Source organism: Symphalangus syndactylus, chromosome 5, assembly GCF_028878055.3.
Source record: "Symphalangus syndactylus isolate Jambi chromosome 5, NHGRI_mSymSyn1-v2.1_pri, whole genome shotgun sequence".
Taxonomy (NCBI): Eukaryota; Metazoa; Chordata; class Mammalia; order Primates; family Hylobatidae; genus Symphalangus; species Symphalangus syndactylus.
The window spans coordinates 98,230,514-98,248,413 of NC_072427.2; the positions used below are offsets into that span (position 1 = coordinate 98,230,514).

A 17,900-nucleotide genomic window follows, 5' to 3' on the forward strand; every position below is an offset into this window, starting at 1 on the left:
GAGAACACTGGAAATGTTTGGCAGGCCAGTAAATTGCAGCATCAAGTCTGACCCCAGGATGGCCTGCAGGCAGGATGCAGCGTGGGGAGAGCCCTGGGCGCAGAGTCGGGTCACCTACTTGCGTTACTATTGCTTCCAGCAAAGGGCCAGGTGACCCTGAGTAGATCACTGCCCCCTGCAGGGCCTCAGTTCTTTTATCTGTGCAATAAGACTACTCAAAAACATGAACGTAGAAACCAAGAAAATGAGCTGGAAAGAATAACTTATTTTATTGAACCACTACATAGAACATAGATCTTGCTTGTTTGCTTTATTTTAAAACAGCACAGGGCTGGGCGCAGTGGCTCTTACCTGTAATCCCAGCACTTTGGGAGGCCGAGGCGGGTGGATCACCTGAGGTCAGGAGTTCGAGACCAGCCTGGCCAACATGGCAAAACCCTGTCTCTAGTAAAAATACAAAAATAGCCGAGCGTGGTGGCACACGCCTGTAGTCCCAGCTACTCGGGTGGTTGAGGCAGGAGAATCACTTGAATCTGGGAGGTGGAGGTTGCAGTGAGCCAAGATCACGCCACTGCACTCCAGCCTGGGTGACAGAGTGAGACTCTGTCTCTCAAAAAAATAAAAATAAAAATAAACAAAAAACAAAAAACAGTGCACACACACACACACACACAAACACACGTACACACTGCTCCCCACTACCACCACCCAAATGAAAGCCACAACAATTCATAACATAGCTCAAAGAAGAAGATAAACAGCTGCACCTAAGCTGAGGCAGGTGCAATCCCGTCTGGAGATGGGTAAAATAAAAACATGAATTAATTAATCAACCAACAAATAGTTAATAAATGCCCTTACAGGCTCTCTATCTTAAAATACAAGCTTCGTGGTTTTAAAAAGAGGAAACCAAAAGAGATGGGAAGAGACGACAATTAAGAGATAACATTTTACTTTTTAGTTCACTAGATTGGGCTTCAAAATTATACACAGGGTATAAATAATTGGTTGATAAAATTAATAACCGGGACAGTGCATACAGTACAATTAAATTAGCCATATGCAGAAATTACTGAGCAGTTGAGTTGTCTGTAGGGATTAATTCACTCTAGTTAAAAACAGCCACTTGCCTAGAGTATGGATTCTCAGACTAGGTACGCCCTATGATTTAAGAATTAAATGTGAAACAGACATCATAAAACTCACAACTGGTCTGAGAATCCACACTCTAGGCAAGCAGGTGTTTCTAACTAGATTGAATTAATCCCCACAGACAACTTGTTCAGGAATAAGACAAAGAAGCCCACTCTCACCACTTCTATTCAACATAGTACTGCATGTCCTAGCCAGAGCACTTAGGCAAGAGAAAGAAATCAAAGGCACCCTCAGGAAGAATAGCTAAGGAATGCTGGGATTAATACCTAGGTGATGGGTTGATCTGTGCAGCAAACCACCATGGCACATGTTTACTTATGTAACAAACCTGCACATCCTAAACATGTACCCCGGAACTTAAAATAAAAGTTGAAGAAAAAATAAAAATATTTGGGAAATTGTTAAAATAAATAAATAAGTAAATAAATAAATAAAAGGAATCAAAATTGGAAAGGAAGTTCAACTGTCCCTGTTTGCAGATACACAATCTTATATATAGAAAACCCTAAAGACTACCAAAAAACTGTTTGAACTACTAAATGAATTTAGTAAAGTTGTAGAATGCAAAATCAATATACAAAAATCAATAGTGTTTTCATACACTAACAACAAACTATTCAAAAATGAAATCAATGCCACTTACAATAGCCATAAAAAAATCAAATGCTTAGGAATAAATGTAACCAAGAAAGTGAAAGATCTGTACACTGAAAACTATAAGACATTGATGAAAGAAATTGAAGAAGACACAAGTAAATGAAAAGATTCCATGTTCATAGATTGGAATAATTAATGTGATTAAAATGTCCATACTATACTAATCAATCTACGGATTTAATGGAATCCCTGTCAAAATTCCAATGACGTTTTTCACAGAAACAGAAAAAAAAATCCTAACATTTGTATGGAACCACAAAAGACCCTGAATAGCCAAAGTCATTTTGAACAATAAGATCAAAGCTTAGGTATCACACCACCTGACTTCAAAACATATCACAAAGCTATAGAAACCAAAACAGCATGATACTGGCATAAAAACAGAGACACATAGACCAATGGAATAGAAAAGAGAGTCCAAAAATGAATCCATGCACTTATGGTCAATTACTTTTTGACAAAGCTGCCAAGAACACAGAATGGGGAAAGGAGATCCTCTTAAATAAATGGTGTTGGAAAACTTGACATCCACAGAGAATGAAATCAGACCCCATCTCACATCATCTGCAAAAGTCAACTCAAAATGAGTTAAAGACTTAGGCCCAGGCCACAGTGGCTCACGCCTGTAATCCCAGCACTTTGAGAGGCTGAGGTGGGCGGATCACCTGAGGTCAGGAGTTCAAGACCAGCCTGACCAACATGGAGAAACCCCATCTCTACTAAAAATACAAAATTAGCTGGGCGTGGTGGCGCATGCCTGTAATCACAGCTACTTGGGAGGCTAAGGCAGGAGAATCTCTTGAACCTGGGAGGCGGAGGTTGCAGTGAGTGGAGATCTTACCATTGCACTCCAGCCTGGGTAACAAGAAAGAAACTCCATCTCAAAAAAAAAAAAAAAAAAAAAAAAAAAGACTTAGGACCGGGCCGGGTACAGTGGCTCACACCTGTAATCCCAGCACTTTGGGAGGCAGAGGCAGGCGGATCACAAGGTCAAGAGATCGAGACCAGTCTGGCCAACTTGGTGAAACCCCATCTCTACTAAAAATACAAAAATTAGCTGGGTGTGGTGGAAGGCAGGTGCCTGTAATCCCAGCTACTCAGAAGGCTGAGGCAGGAGAATTGCTTGAAGCTGGGAGGTGGAGGTTGCAGTGAGCCGAGATCGTGCCACTGCACTCCAGCCTGGCGACAGAGCAAGACTCCGTCTCAAAAAAAAAAATAAAAAGACGACGACGACGACTTAGGCCCAGTGCGGTGGCTCACACCTATAATCCCAGCACTTTGGGAGGCCGAGGCGGGTGGACCACAAGGTCAGGAGTTTGAGACCAGCCTGGCCAACATAGTGAAACCCCCGTCTCCACTAAAAGTACAAAAATTTGCCAGGGATGGTGGCGCACACGTGTAATCCCAGCTACTCAGGAGGCTAAGGCGGGAGAATCGCTTGAACCCGGGAGGCAGAGGTTGCAGTGAGCTGAGATCACGCTACTGCACTCCAGCTTGGGTGACAGAGTGAGACTTCATCTCAAAAAATAAATAAATAAATAAACAAACAAACAAGATTCGAAACTATAAAACTGCTAGAAGACAACCTACGGAAAAAGCTCCATTACATTGGTCTGGACAATGATTTTTTTGGACATGACTCCCAAAGCACAGGCAACAAAAGCACAAATAGACAAATGTAATTACATCAAACTCAAAAGCTCTGCACAACAAAGGAAATAATCAACAGAGTAAAGAGACCTATGGAATCGGATAAAATATTTGTATAAACCATACATCTGACAACATATAAACAATGCAAACAACTCAATAGCCAGGAAACAATCCAATTAAAAAGTGCACACAGGATCTGAAGACATTTCTCAAAAGAAGACATAGAAATGGTCAATAGGGGCTCGGCGCAGTGGCTCACACCTGTAATCCCAGCACTTTGGGAGGCTGAGGTGGGTGGATCACAAGGTCAAGAGATCGAGACCATCCTGGCCAACATGGTGAAACCCTGTCTCTACTAAAAATACAAAAATTAGCTGGGCGTGGTGGTGTGCACCTGTAGTCCCAGCTACTCAGGAGACTGAGGCAGGAGAATCGCTTGAACCCGGGAGGCAGAGGTTGCAGTGAATAGAGGTTGCAGTGAGCCGAGATCATGCCACTGCACTCCAGCCTGGTGACAGAGTAAGACTCTCTCTTAAAAAAAAAAAAAAAGAAAAAAAAAGAAATGGCCAATAGGTATGCTCAACATCACCAATCATAAGAGAAATGCAAATTAAAGCTACAATGAGATACTGCCTCACATCTGGAAGAATAGCTTTTATCATAAAGATGGAAGGTACCACATGCTGGAGAGGATGTGGAGAAGAAAGAACCTTTGCACACTGTCGGTGGGAATGTAAATCAGTACAACCATTATGGAAATCAGTATGGTTCCTCAAAAAAGTAAAAGTAAAACTACCATGTGATCCAGCAATTCCACTTCTGGGTCTATATCCAAAGGAGATGAAATCAATATGCTGAAGACACATATGCACCCCCACCCCATGTTCAATGCAGCATTATTTACAATAGCCAGGAAATGGCTATTGTGTCCATCAACAGATGAATGAATAAAGAAAGTGTGTGGTACATATATATAATGGAATACTATTCAACCTTTAAAAAGACAGAAATTCTGTCATTTTTGACAATCTGGATGAACCTAGAGGACATTATGCTAAGTGAAATAAGCTAGGCACAGAAAGACAAATAGTGTATGATCTCACTTACTGTAGGTCATAGAAGTAGAGTAGAATGATGGTTACCAGGGGCTGAAGGGGATGAGGGAAAGTGGGCAGAAGCGATATTGGTCAAAAGATACAAAATTTCAGTTAAACAGGAGGAAAAAAATTCAAGACATGATTGAACAATGTGGTGACTATAGTTAATAACAGTGTATTTATTATTGTAAATTGCTAAGAGAGTAGATTTTCAATGGTCTCACCACAAATAAATGATAAATTTGTGTGGTTATACATATATTATTTAGCTTGATTTAGCCATTCCACAATGTATATATATTTCAAAGCATCATGTTGTACAGGATAAATATATACCATTTTTTTGGTCAATTAAATAAATTTAATTGAAAACGACCCCCAAACCTTTTCCAGTTAGAATGACACCAGCTGAGTTTCCAGATAATGTTCTCAGATGACAAAGCCACACTCTGCTTTGCAACACTTGCAACCTGGATGCTGGGCAAAGCAGACAGGCAGAAATGCAGCAGCTGGCAACACACCCAGGCACATCAGGACACAGTCTAAGAGCTTCAGGCCAGGCGCAGTGGCTCACGCCTGTAATCCCAGCACTTTGGGAGGCCTAGGCGGGCGGACTGCTTGAGCCCAGGAGTTCGAGACCAGCCTGGGCAACAGGGTGAAACCCCATCTCTACAAAAAATACAATTAGCCTCCACTTCCCAGGCTCAAGCGATCCTCCTGCCCCAGCCTCCTGAATAGCTGGGACTATAGGAGGATGGCTTGAACCCGGGAAGTCGAGGCTCCAGTGATCCATGATTGTGCCACTGCACTCCAGCCTGGGCAACAGAGTGAGACTCTTTTTGTTTTGTTTTGGTTTTAAAAGACAAAAAAGCTTCAGACAAAATGTCTCTCTTGCTTAGCATTAGCTATGTAATTGTTTAAGAAGAGCGTGAATGACAAAAGCTTGTATCTCTAAATGTGGAAGCAAACATAGGAAAGTTTTTTAAAACCTAAGACCCCTCCATCTTACTTGGTCAGCACCTGAAGAACTAGTTCCACCAAAAGAAGAATGTTTGGAACTGTTAACTTACTTGGGAAAGTAGCAATGTCATTCTCTAATAAGTGAAATCATGAATTTTATAATATAGTCAGTTTCGTGAAAACACATTTGAATAACAAAGTTTTGAATAGCATTCATCACCTGAAAAAGAAAATCAGTGCCTTAACCCTCTTTTCTTCCTTTTATCTGAAGACTATTTAAATTCTTAACTTTTATCCTCTGTAGCATGGTGGTGTCCAAATGGTATGACCCTAATCCCTTATGTGTGACAAACTTGTTAAGCAGGCACCTACAATATATGCATATTTATAAATTATAAGCATGTAACATTGTACAAATATATCATGTATGCTATAAGATACATAATAAATAGAAATTTTAAAGTATGAGAAAGAAGTTTGGGGAATACAGTCTTTTTACAAAAGAGAAATGAGGCCGGGCATAGTGGCTCACAGCTGTATTCCTAGCACTTTGGGAGGCCAAGGTGGGCAGATTGCTTGAGCTCAGGAATTCAAGACCAGCCTGGGCAACATGGCAAAACCCCGTCTTTACCAAAAATACAAAAATTAGTTGGTCATGGTGGTGCGTGCCTGTAGTCCCAGCTACTCAGGACACTGAGGTGGGAGAATCGCTTGAACCCAGGAAGTAGATGTTGCAGTGAGCCGAGATCACGCCACTGCACTCTAGCCTGGGTGACACAGTGAGACCTCAACTCAAAATAAAAAAGAAAGAGGGCCAGGTGCTTTGGTTCATGCCTATAATCCCAGCACTTTGGGAAGCTGAGGTAGGAGAATCACTTGAAGTCAGGAGTTTGAGACCAGCCTGGCCAATATGGCAAAACTCCATCTCTACTAAAAATACAAAAATTAGCCAAGCGTGGTGGCACGTGCCTGTGGTCCCAGCTACTCAGGAGGCTGAGGCAGGAGAATCACTTGAACCTGGGAGGCAGAAGTTGCAGTGAGCCGAGATTGTCCCACTGCACACCAGCCTAGGTGACAGAGCGAGACTGTCTCAAAAAAAAAAAAAAAAAGTCTCAAAAAAACAATTAAAACAAGAGAAATGAGAGAGAAACAGCTTCAAGTCCAGTATGTCTTTTATGTTCCTCGTAATGAAAGAACAGAGAACTGCTGTGTGATGCAAGAGATTTTCTGAATCTCTCATCATATAATAAAATAAAATAAATAGTATACTATATGTTGAAAGTCCTGCCTTTCTGGATTTGATATCTCTTCTCCAGTAGCTTTCTATGAGCAAGGCAGCCACAGTGACACCATCTGTGAAATCTAACTCAAAGCGTTGACTCTGTCCCCATCAGAGAGGTGCCACCCCATCATACAGAGCACGTTTTTTCCCCCCATAAAACACTGTTAAAGCTTTTTACTGTTGAGAGTATTTCTTCTCATGTAGATCTTTCCTTTGGTGGTTCACAAAAAAAAAAAAAAAAAAAAAAAAGTAGTTCTGTGGATAATTTCCTGTGGAAGCACAATCTAGCCAATATTCTGAGCTAAATCAGCTTAGAAACATCTGTACTTTCATCCAAATGTTTAACCAACCTCCCGTGGAGCATCTTCATCTGTTCAGCAATGCTTTCTAGACGGCTCCCAAATCGATTTGCTAACAAAAGATACACACTGACCACCTTGTCCTCTGGGTATTAATTTGGTCATCTCCACCATGCCAGCGAGAATATCATTTCCCCAACTGCAGGTAGATTTTCATCTTTAGCTCTCATATAGAAACCTCAAAAAGGTTTCTAAGCCTATTGTCTAGTGAAATTTGGTGACATATTGGGCTATCACGTGACTTCAAATAGCACATGTTCTGGATGGTAAATGTCTTCCTAACAGTGACAACTCCACGCCATCAGATGTCAAGGCGCAAGAGGCCCAGGGTGAAGGTGGTCCTTCGTGAAAGTGAACACTCAGTCAAATTTCAGATAGGCTTCCTGGCAATTCTGAATTTCTTTGGGTGACTCCCTGTTAGAGCTGGTCAGCACCCACCATTCTGAGTAAAAGCACGAGCTGCTGTATGCAGACTCCATATTGTCTTGGATCCAATTTGCAGAATTCTTTTTAAGCCATTGTCCATTTGGAGAGAGCCAATTTAAGGCACATAAATTCTCTTACTCAGGCACACAGAAACTGCCTGTGGCAAAAATGATGAAGAGGACAGGGTGTCAGGGTCCCACCATCCACCCCACGCTGTGGAAACCCCAAAGGTACCTCGCAGGTGACACCGGACACTTGGACTTTCTGACACTCAGACTGAGGGAAGGTGCCAGAGTCAGGCCAGGGAAGTCCAGTTTTGTTCTTATTTTCTGGAGAAGTTAAACCTAAATAGTGGCTTTCTCATATATAGTACCACAGTTCAGAGACAAATGCCCGGGAGGCACTGCCACCTAAGTTTTATGACCAGAGAACCCTCCGATGCCTCCAACATGGAGAACCCAAAGAGCTAAGAGGGAGCAGAACAAAAAAAAGGCAACAGAGCTGTTGAAGGAAAAAGAGGCTTGAACCCATCCCAATTCTGCCCAAGACTTAACTCGGTGGGAGAGTATTTGAAAAACATTGCGGATAAAAGGCACTCCCTGAGAAGCAGGTTTAGCTACGACTTTATCCCACATTCAGAAAACTCAGCCTCACATTAGATTAAATTAGCAGCTTGGATCAAGTGTCAGCAACTGAGAAACACTTCGGGTGTAGGAGCTCTTTTTTCCACAGGCAGCAGAGATGATCACCTCTAGGGTCACACTTACCCCTGACAAATAGCGCTCCAGTTTCTTGTTTAAGAGGAAGTAGATGGCCAGGATGTGGCAGGCGCGGTTGGAGAGCACGGTGTTGATCACGTCGCTGTTCTTGTAACCCAGCTTCTCGGTCATGTGCAGCACGACGCTCGGGCTCAGGTCTTCCAGAGAAATCCTGCGAGGCGCACAGAGAGAGGACCAGTCACCCCTGCACTTCACAGAGAGCCCCACACAGACTCCCTGGGCACAATCAGCTTCATTCATTCACTCATTCATTCACTGACTTGAGTTTTTATTTTGAAAATGTTCACATATTCAGAAAAGTGGAGGGAATAGTACAATCACTTTATGTATACCATCATCTAGATGTACCAGTGATCACTTTGCTATCCTTGCATTTTTTTTTTTTTTGCTGAAGTATTTTAAATTACAAACATCATGACATTTTACCCCTTAACCCTTGTGTGCACCTTCAAAAACCAAAGATGTCCCCCGCAGAACCACAACACCATCAACATACCCAATACAATTTTAATAATCACTTAATAGCATCTAATACCCAGATTATACTCAAATTTCCCAACTGTCCCCCAGATTTCCTTATGATCACACATTCTTTCCTTAAAATGTATTTGTTGCCATAGCAGAAGCCACCCTGACTCTGGATTTTGGGGTAGAAAAGGAAGATATTCTGGAACTAGCCAGATCATGTTTAGGGGAACAGAAAGAGCTCATAAATTCTTACATGGGGGGTTCAGGGCTCAGCTGCAAAGTGGGGTGCTCTCAGAGGAAGAGAGTTAAAGCTGCTTCACAGGGGTACTGTGAAGATAAACTCCTTGGGATAAAATGGCAAAGAAATACCGGGCTTCATTCATCTACTCATTCATTTGTTCACCCTCCCAGTGGGGAAGAAGAATGTAAATTCACTTAGTCATCCTGATAGTCCTATAAGTAGGTACTATCATTACCCCAACTTTACAGATAACAAAACCAAAGCCCACAGCAATGCAGTACCTTGCCCAGGGTCACACAGGCAGGAAGTGACAGCCCTAGAATTAAGAACTGGCAGCCGGGTTCAGTGTCTAGATGCTCACTGCTTCCCAAATAAACAGACACATCCATCATCATTATCATCATCATCACCACCACCATCACCATCATCCAATGGCTACGGAGACCAAGAAATCAGGGGGAGGGCTCTAAGGGAGTGTGTGTTGGTAGTGGGGCTGTGTCAAAAGAACATTCTAAATCCCTTAAGAGTGATACAAAGAATGATGCATTCTGAGCAAACTATCACAAGGACAGAAAACCAAACACCGCATGTTCTCACTCATGGTGGGAATTGAACAATGAGAACACTTGGACGCAGGGTTGGGAACATCACACACCAGGGCCTGTGGTGGGGAAGGGGGAGAGATAGCATTAGGAGATACACCTAATGTAAATGATGAGTTAATGGGTGCAGCAAACCAACATGGCACATGTATATATATGTAACAAACCTGCACGTTGTGCACATGTACCCTAGAACTTAAAAGTATAATAAAAAAATAAAAAAGTATAATAAAAGCATAATAAATAAATAAATAAAAGGAGTGATACAAAGAGGGCAATGGGAGCAGAAGGCAAGCTTATCTGGCTGGAGAGCCACTAGCCTCCATGTCGAGGGGTCTGAAGACATTTTGGATGGAACCTCAGAACCACAATGCCCAGAGAGGTAGCCCCACAATTATAAAGAAGAGGAGACTTTGCAAGTTCTCCTGTAAGAAGAGAACTTGCCCAGTTCACACGGCCGGTTGGCAGGGGCACCGAGAGCAGAACGAGGTCTCCTGACCATTGCCTGCCACCGGTCGGTGTAACCTACATCAGTTCTCCCTCCACTACTTTTGCCTAAGTGCTGTCCCAAAAAACAAGCAAATGAAAACACACCCAACAAACAATGAGATCAGCCTTCCTCATTCCTGTTTGTCGCAAAATTACACATTCCAGATAACACATGGGAGAGGGATTGGCACGATTACTGGTTTAAAAAGTACATTAATAACATGTTTGTTTTTTAAAGTAACTACTTGAGGTCTACCAAAACAATGCAGAGGGAACAGTGGTCTGGAAATACCTGGGAATCCCAAGAGCAGGGCACCCCCAGAGGGCATGGGGTGTTCTGGAAGAAAGGTCAGCAGCGTGGAAAGGAGGGGTGTGCACAGGGGTAGACACCCCATCTTTGCCTTTTATGTCCAGTATCTTCAAAAACGAGCTCTGCCAAAATGTAAATGGTCAACTGACTCTGGACTGAGAGGAATAGTTTAAACATTTTCCCATAAACAATGCATAAACCTGGTGCTCTCCAGTATCACTTATCGAATCTGTATATGGCTGCATGTTTGGATGACACAGAGAATGGTACAATGTTCCAGAATACTAGATATAATCTGAATTGAGCAAATTCACATGCAATCCATTTTGATACCATGGATCTAATTTGGTCTAATTCTGTCCTGTATTGCCTGCAACCTCCTCCCCTCCCACCTGTTCAAAAGCTAACTGGAGGGGTGGAGAGACTGTCCAGGCCCCTGCAGGGAGACAGAAAGAGGCAGCAAGGCTGGCTCTGTACAAATGTCTGAAACCTAGCACTTTAGGAGACTGAGGCACGGAGATTGCTTGGGGCCAAGAGTTTAAGACCAGTCTGGGCAACAGAGCAAAAGCCCCATCTCTACAACAAAAATAGAAACACTTAGCTGGGGATGGTAGCACATGCCTGTTGTCCCTCTACTATAGAAGCTGAGGCATGAGGGTCACTCGAGCCCAGGAGTTCTAGGTCACAGTGAGCTGTGATTGCGCCACTGAACTCCAATCTGGGCTACGAGGGAAGACCTGTCGCAAAAAAATAAAATAAAATAAAAAATAAAAATAAAAAAAAAGGCTGCACCTGGATCAGGACGGGAGCTGGGCACCTAGCAAACATCTGTTGACTGACTGACACAAACATTTATTTATAAAAAATTTACTTCCAAAGACATTACCCTCTTTGCTTTTAGAGATCAACTTGGAGGCTGAAATGACTTCATAGGAGAAGGCTTTATAGAAGAGTAATGTAAAATACGAGACCTTTATTTTCCTTACTTTCTCAAAAGGAAAATACTGACAACATTTAAAATACAGCTGGGGCTAGGTATGTTGGGAAACTATAAAACATACTTTATAAAGAAAATATCCCTTTCTCTGCTTGTATGTTCTCACTCCCTTTACATGCCAGTAAAACCAGAAAAAGAAATACAAAAAATATATTTTTTTGTCTTAAAGATAAATGTTTTTCAACATAAACACTGTAAATAACATGTACCTCTCCCAACAGCTTAGAATTCTGGTTCCAGGCCAGACACGGTGGTGGCTCATACCTGTAATCCCAGCACTTTGGGAGGCTGCAGCAGGCGGATCACTTGAGACCAGGAGTTTATGACCAGCCTGGGCAACATGGTGAAACCCCGTCTCTACTAAAAATACAAAAATTAGCCAGGCGTGGTGGCACTAATCCCAGCTACTCAGGAGGCTGAGGCAGGAGAATCGCTTGATCCCGGGAGGCGGAGATTGCAGTGAGCCAAGATTGCACCACTACACTCCAGCCTGGGTGACAGATCAAGACTCTGTCTCAAAATAAAGAAGAATAATTCTGGTTCCACTACTTAAAAACCAAACACTGATTTGCCTCTAGTATAAAATCAGCAATGGGCCTTACACAGAAGACACTGAGTGCTGTTTTCCTTAGCATGTGAGATCTCAGCCAGTTTTACAATCCACTTAACCAGTTTCATGTGCAGCCATTATGCTTCTGACCAAGTCCAAATGCAAAAACCATTACGTTCATCTGGCAACAACAGGATAGGAGTTTGAATTTAAGTTTTACTCTATCAAAGCCTGTCTGCAAACCATGAGAAAGCTACAAAATGAGATGTCACCTCGTAATTCTTTGTGAATGAAGATGCGGCCAACAAGGAGGGGAAATACCGTCTTTCTAACACCAACTCCACTTCCTTCAACAGCTGCTGCATTGAGTGGATTGATTATGCTCATTTAGGCGGTGATTACATGAGCTTAATGACTCATGTGGCCACCAGCAAGGCCCCCTCCTTTAACAGAAAGCATACCTGTGTGCTGCTCTCCATCATGAGTACGGATAATGAGGCAAGGTCCTTTCAGCTTTGCTCCCTGCCTCGCTTTGGAGTAGTATTTCTGGTGTCTGTTTCAGATCCTGGCCCACATCGAGCTGTTATTGGAAAACAGCAATCTATTTCCAGGTTCCCTTGGTAACCTAAGTCACCTAGACTTTGTTTAAATTACCTCCCATGAGCCAAATGCTAGAATTTTAGATGGCAGCGGAGTGAAACCACCTCCTCTCTGGGCACAGTGAGTGTAAATTCGGCACTGAAGTGTGGATGCAGACTCCCACGCCCCTTTAAAGTTTTTCTAGAGCTTCCATCCCAAGCAGAGCCCTCCCTGGCCATCTTCTTTGAAGGACTCAGCACTTCTGCTTTCATAAGACTTGGTGGGTGTTTCTAGAGGCATTGAACCTATGACCACACAAGACACCCCTTTCTCTGCCCTTTCAGTCTCCCATCTGCCCCTCTGGGTAGGCGGTTCTCTTGTCTTCGTCCAAGCCTGGTCAAATGTGCAAGCCACCCTAGGTCTGAAGGAAGAAGGAAAGTGGGTTCCAGTTTCGGAAGGTACTGAACCCATGTGGTCTCCTTGTTTGCTCGAAAACAGCCAAAATAAGGGTCCTCATTCCCTTGCTCAGGTTAGTTAGAAATAGGACAAATGAGTAGAAAAAAATACACAATGAAATGTTTTTGACCAGGCGCAGTGGCTCAAGCCTGTAATCTCAGCACCTTGAGAGGCAGGAGGATTGCTTGAGCCCAGGAGTTTGAGATCAGCCTGGGCAACATGGCAAAACCCTATCTCTGAAGAAAAATAGAAAAATCTGCCTGACATGGTGGCTCACACCTGTGATCGCAGCTACTCAGGAGGCTGAGGTGGGAGAATCACTTGAGCTCAGGAGGTGGAGGCTGTAGCGAGCCATGATCATGCTGCTACACTCTAGCCTAGGTGACAGAGTGAGGTTCTGTCTCAAAAAAAAAGAAAAAAGAGAAATGTTTTTGAATCTGTAGTTAGTGCACCAACATGGAGAAGCGTGGGCTGCCACAGGGAGCCCATCAGTGCTCCTATGCTGTGGGTTCCTGTCTGCAAGCTTTGCTTAAAGAACCCTCTTCATGGAAACTGATAAAGTGAAGCCTTCACGGAAAGTCCACAGGGACACCCGGCCTACAACGAATGACTCCTATGCCTTTCCTTCCTGCCTCCCACATTTTAAGGCAGGGGTCTTAGGGCTGAAATAAACATCAAGAACAAGGCAGAAGAAGGCATCTAAGGGTGGTTTGGAAAGGGCGGGGCGATCCCATGTTTCTCTCTGATGTTGGCAAGTGGGCTTGTGAGCTGATCTCACACACACAAGCACACTCACACAAAGACTGGCCGGGCATGTTGGCTCACACATGAAATCCCAGCACTTTGGGAGGCCGAGGCAGGCAGATCACTTGAAGTCAGGAGTTCAAGACCAGCCTGGGCAATATGGCGAAACCCCGTCTACTAAAAATATAAAATTAGCCTGGTGTGGTGGCACGTGCCTGTAATCCCAGCTACTTGGGAGGCTGAGGCATAAGAATTGCTTGAACCCAGGAGGCAGAGGTTGCAGTGAGCTGAGATTACGCCACTGCACTCCAGCCTGGGTGACAGAGCCAGACTATGTATCAAAAAAACAAAACAAAGACACACACACACACACACCCAGACACACACAGAAATTTACACACAGAAACACAGACACACAACACATACACACACACAGACACAACACCCGTGCATATGGAGACCCAAGCAGACATAGACACTCTCACACACACACACACTCGGGCCACAGCTAGTCTCAAAGGTCCCTTTGTGTGAACTAGAAAGAGGCACCCCCTGGGAAGATACAGACCCTCAAAGCCTGGATATCAGCCTCCACTCACCTTTCCTCCAGGTGCCCCTGCAGGGCACACGGCATAACAGCACACGGTGGCCCTGTCTACGCTTCCTCTTGTGGATGTGCGGGTGTGGGTGTTAGGGGGAAGGGGAGATAGCCGAGAGAGAGTGCGGCTTTTCCTTCAATCACGGGCAGCTTTCTGTCCGGAACTGCTCAGGGGTCGCAGGACAGGCCGCATCTCTCCCGAGGAGTCCCTCTGGGTGCACAAAATTACCTGTTGGGATAGGTGACATTACAGGGCACTTTGCCCGTGTAATTCTCATTAAGCCAGCGATTCGCCAGTGCCTGCTGAATATTTGGCCTCTTCACAGGATCCGGTTCCAGGAGAGAGCGCAGGAAACTGATGGCACCTGGGAGACATTCGGGAAAGAACGCACGCATGTTACAGGCTGAACGCAGACACCAGTGAAAGCCGCCATCACAGGGGACTCGCCACCTCGCCTGCCCATCCCGAGCCACTGCTGGGGTGATCTCTTCTCTGGGTCTCTGGGCAGGGTGCTGATTCAATGATTCGTGGAGCTTAGTTTCAGCCCCGCCTCCCTTCAGACTGAAGGGGTGTGGAAAATCCCATTTCCCCCTCTCCCTCTTTAAAAAAGACACACCACATATCCAAAGAATTTAATTTCTCTGTCCAAGGGGAGCAACTGGTACATGATAAAGCAAGAACCAGTTTGGGTCTCCCCATTCCCTGTGTTTCCCAAGACAAACTGTGGTCTTTTCTTGTTGCTTATAGGTGAGCCAAAGAGATGTTCTATTCACAGGCTTGTAGGAACGAAAGAAAATAAACAGAAAATGCCTGCTCGCAAGGTAGGGTTTTCGAGCACTCAGGGAGAAGCCAGAAGTGTACAGCCATCCTAAGTTAGACCTCCCAAGTGGGGACCACAGGACACTGAGAGTCTCAAGGGGCCAGAGAGGTCCTGCTTTCTGATCATTTCCTTTAAAGCCATTCTGCACGGCCGCCCACCTCCCTGCTTTGGCCTCCCAAAGTGCTGGGATTATAGGTGTAAGCCACCGCGCCTGGCCAAAAATAATGCTTTAAATGCCCTGGGTTTCCTTTCATTTCACAAATATTTACAGAGCACTTGTTGTCCATTCAAGCACTGGAGATAAGAAGCTAATTCATCTCTAAGCAGAATATTTGCATCCTTTAAGATTATAACAATGGAAACAACTGTATGAGAGGTAAAAATGCATTTATAATGCACAGGAAGCCTTTTATTTTGTATTTATTTTATTCATTATTTTTTATATTTTGGAGACAGAGTCTCACACTGTCGCCCAGGCTGGAGTGCAGTGGCACCACCATGGCTCACTGCTGCCTTGATCTCTCTGGCTCAGGTGACCCTCCCACCTCAGTCTTCCAAGTAGGTGAGACTACAGGCACGCACCATCACGCCTGGATAATTTTTTTATTTTTTTGGTAGAGATGGAGTTTTGCCATGTTGCCCAGGCTGGTCTCAAACCCCTGAGCTCAAGCGATCCTCCTGCCTCGGCCTCCCAAAGTGTTCGGATTAAGTGTGTCAGCCACCACACCCAGCCCATGAAGGCTCTTCTAAGGCTACAAAATTGTTCAGCAGGAGAATATACAGCATACCCACAGATGGGCAAAGAATGTCACGGATGACTTCAAAATGCAGACGGTCTGTCTTGCTTGAGTTGTGGGACTGTGATATTTTCTTATGCTATAGCCCTTATTTTACAAAGTATTGCTGTAATGTTTTTGCAATATAAAGAATTCTTTGATGTAGCTTTGTACTTGATTTCCAACATACCAAATAATAGATCCCAGAAAATAATAATGTGCTTGGTCCCCCAATTTTTCTATCCTTCTCTTCAAAGTTATTTTTTCAGTTTTCTAAGGTAATCTTCTTTGCAAGGAGAAGTCATAAAATGTCTTACTTTCTCAAAAGCTTTAAGTTGTCATTTTAACATTGTTCTTGAGGAAATGCTGAGCCTTTTGTCAAGTCATTTTCTGCAGGGTAAAAATGAGGCCATCAAAAAAGGGGCTAGTTGTGATGCCAGAATCAACTCAAGAGAAACAATCTTTGCTAGGTCATGCAGCCAGGTCAACCTCCATGGTCAACCCACCACCAGGGTGGGTTCCCATACTGTTGAAGAGGTTACCAGATCATCTCCCTTTCAACAGTGGGTAGTCTCTACTGGGTATCTACCCAAAGGAAAATAGGTCATTACATGAAAAAGACACTTGCACACATGTTTATAGCAGCACAATTCACAATTGCAAAAGTAAGGAACCAGCCCAAATACCCATCACTTAACAAGTGGATAAAGAAAATGTGACATATATATACATATGTCATATATATAAACACCAAGGAATACTACTCAGTCATAAAAAGGAACAAAGTAATGGCATTTGCAGCAACCTGGAAGGAGTTGGAGACCATTATTCTAAGTGAAGTAACCCAGGAATGGAAAAACCAAACATTGTGTATTCTCACTTGTAAGTGGGAGCTAAGCTATGAAGATGCAAAGGCATAAGAATGATACAATGGACTTTGGGGACTTGGAGGGGAGGGCAGGAGGGGGGCGAGGGATAATAGACTACACACTGGGTACAGTGTACACTGCACAGGCGACGCATGCACCAAAATCTCAGAAATCACCACTAAGGAACTTATCCATGTAACCAAACACCACCTGTTCCTGAAATACGTACTGGAATTTTGAAAAAAGGAAATATTGCCAGGAGCGGTGGCTCACAACTGTAATCCCAGCACTTTGGGAGGCCGAGGTGCGTGGATCACCTGAGGTCAGGAGTTCAAGACCAGCCTGACCAACATGGTGAAACTCCGTCTCTACTAAAAATACAAAAATTAGCTGGGCGTGGTGGTGCATGCCTGTAATCCCAGCTACTCGGGAGGCTAAAGTGGTAGAATTGCTTGAACTCAGGAGGCAGAGGTTGCAGTAAGCTGAGATCACACCACTGCACTCCAGCCTGGGTAACAGAGAGAGAATCTGTCACAAAATTTAAAAAAAAAAAAAGAACAGTGGGGTGTGGAGGCCATGAGGTACATTTACCACTGTAATTGTTATCGCTGGATACTCAGCTAAAACTTTCCAACAACATACTTTAAAAAAAAATTTTTTTTTTAACTTTTACTTTAGGTTCGGGGGTACATGTGCAGGTTTGCTATATAGGTAAACTCGTGTCATGGGAGTTTGTTGTACAGATTATTTCATCACCCAGATACTAATCCTAGTACCCAATAGTTATTTTTCTGCTCCTCTCTCTCCTTCCACCCTCCACCCTCAAGTAGACCCCAGTGCCTATTGTTTCCCTCTTTGTGTCCATGAGTTCTCATTACTTAGCTCCCACTTATAAGTGAGAACATACGGTATTTGGTTTTCTGTTCCTGTGTTAGTTTGCTAAGGATGATGGCCTCCAGCTCCATCCATGTTCTATAATAACCTGAAAATCAAACAGATCTCTGCTTTTCAGAATGTCTATCTCCCTTCCCT

The 17,900-nt window shown here is 43.7% G+C and overlaps 1 protein-coding gene across 2 annotated transcripts in view; it reads right to left on the reverse strand.

The window, feature by feature from the left end:
• HUNK (hormonally up-regulated Neu-associated kinase) overlaps window positions 1–17,900 on the reverse strand; it is a 137,128-nt gene that overhangs the window by 18,934 nt on the left and 100,294 nt on the right. For both annotated transcript variants that reach the window (XM_055279480.2, XM_055279479.2), the window contains 2 exons: window positions 14,632–14,767; window positions 8,357–8,519 (listed from right to left, as the gene is read on the reverse strand). In XM_055279480.2, the coding sequence (XP_055135455.1) occupies window positions 8,357–8,519; window positions 14,632–14,767 (299 nt within the window). The remainder of the gene's footprint in view (window positions 1–8,356; window positions 8,520–14,631; window positions 14,768–17,900) is intronic.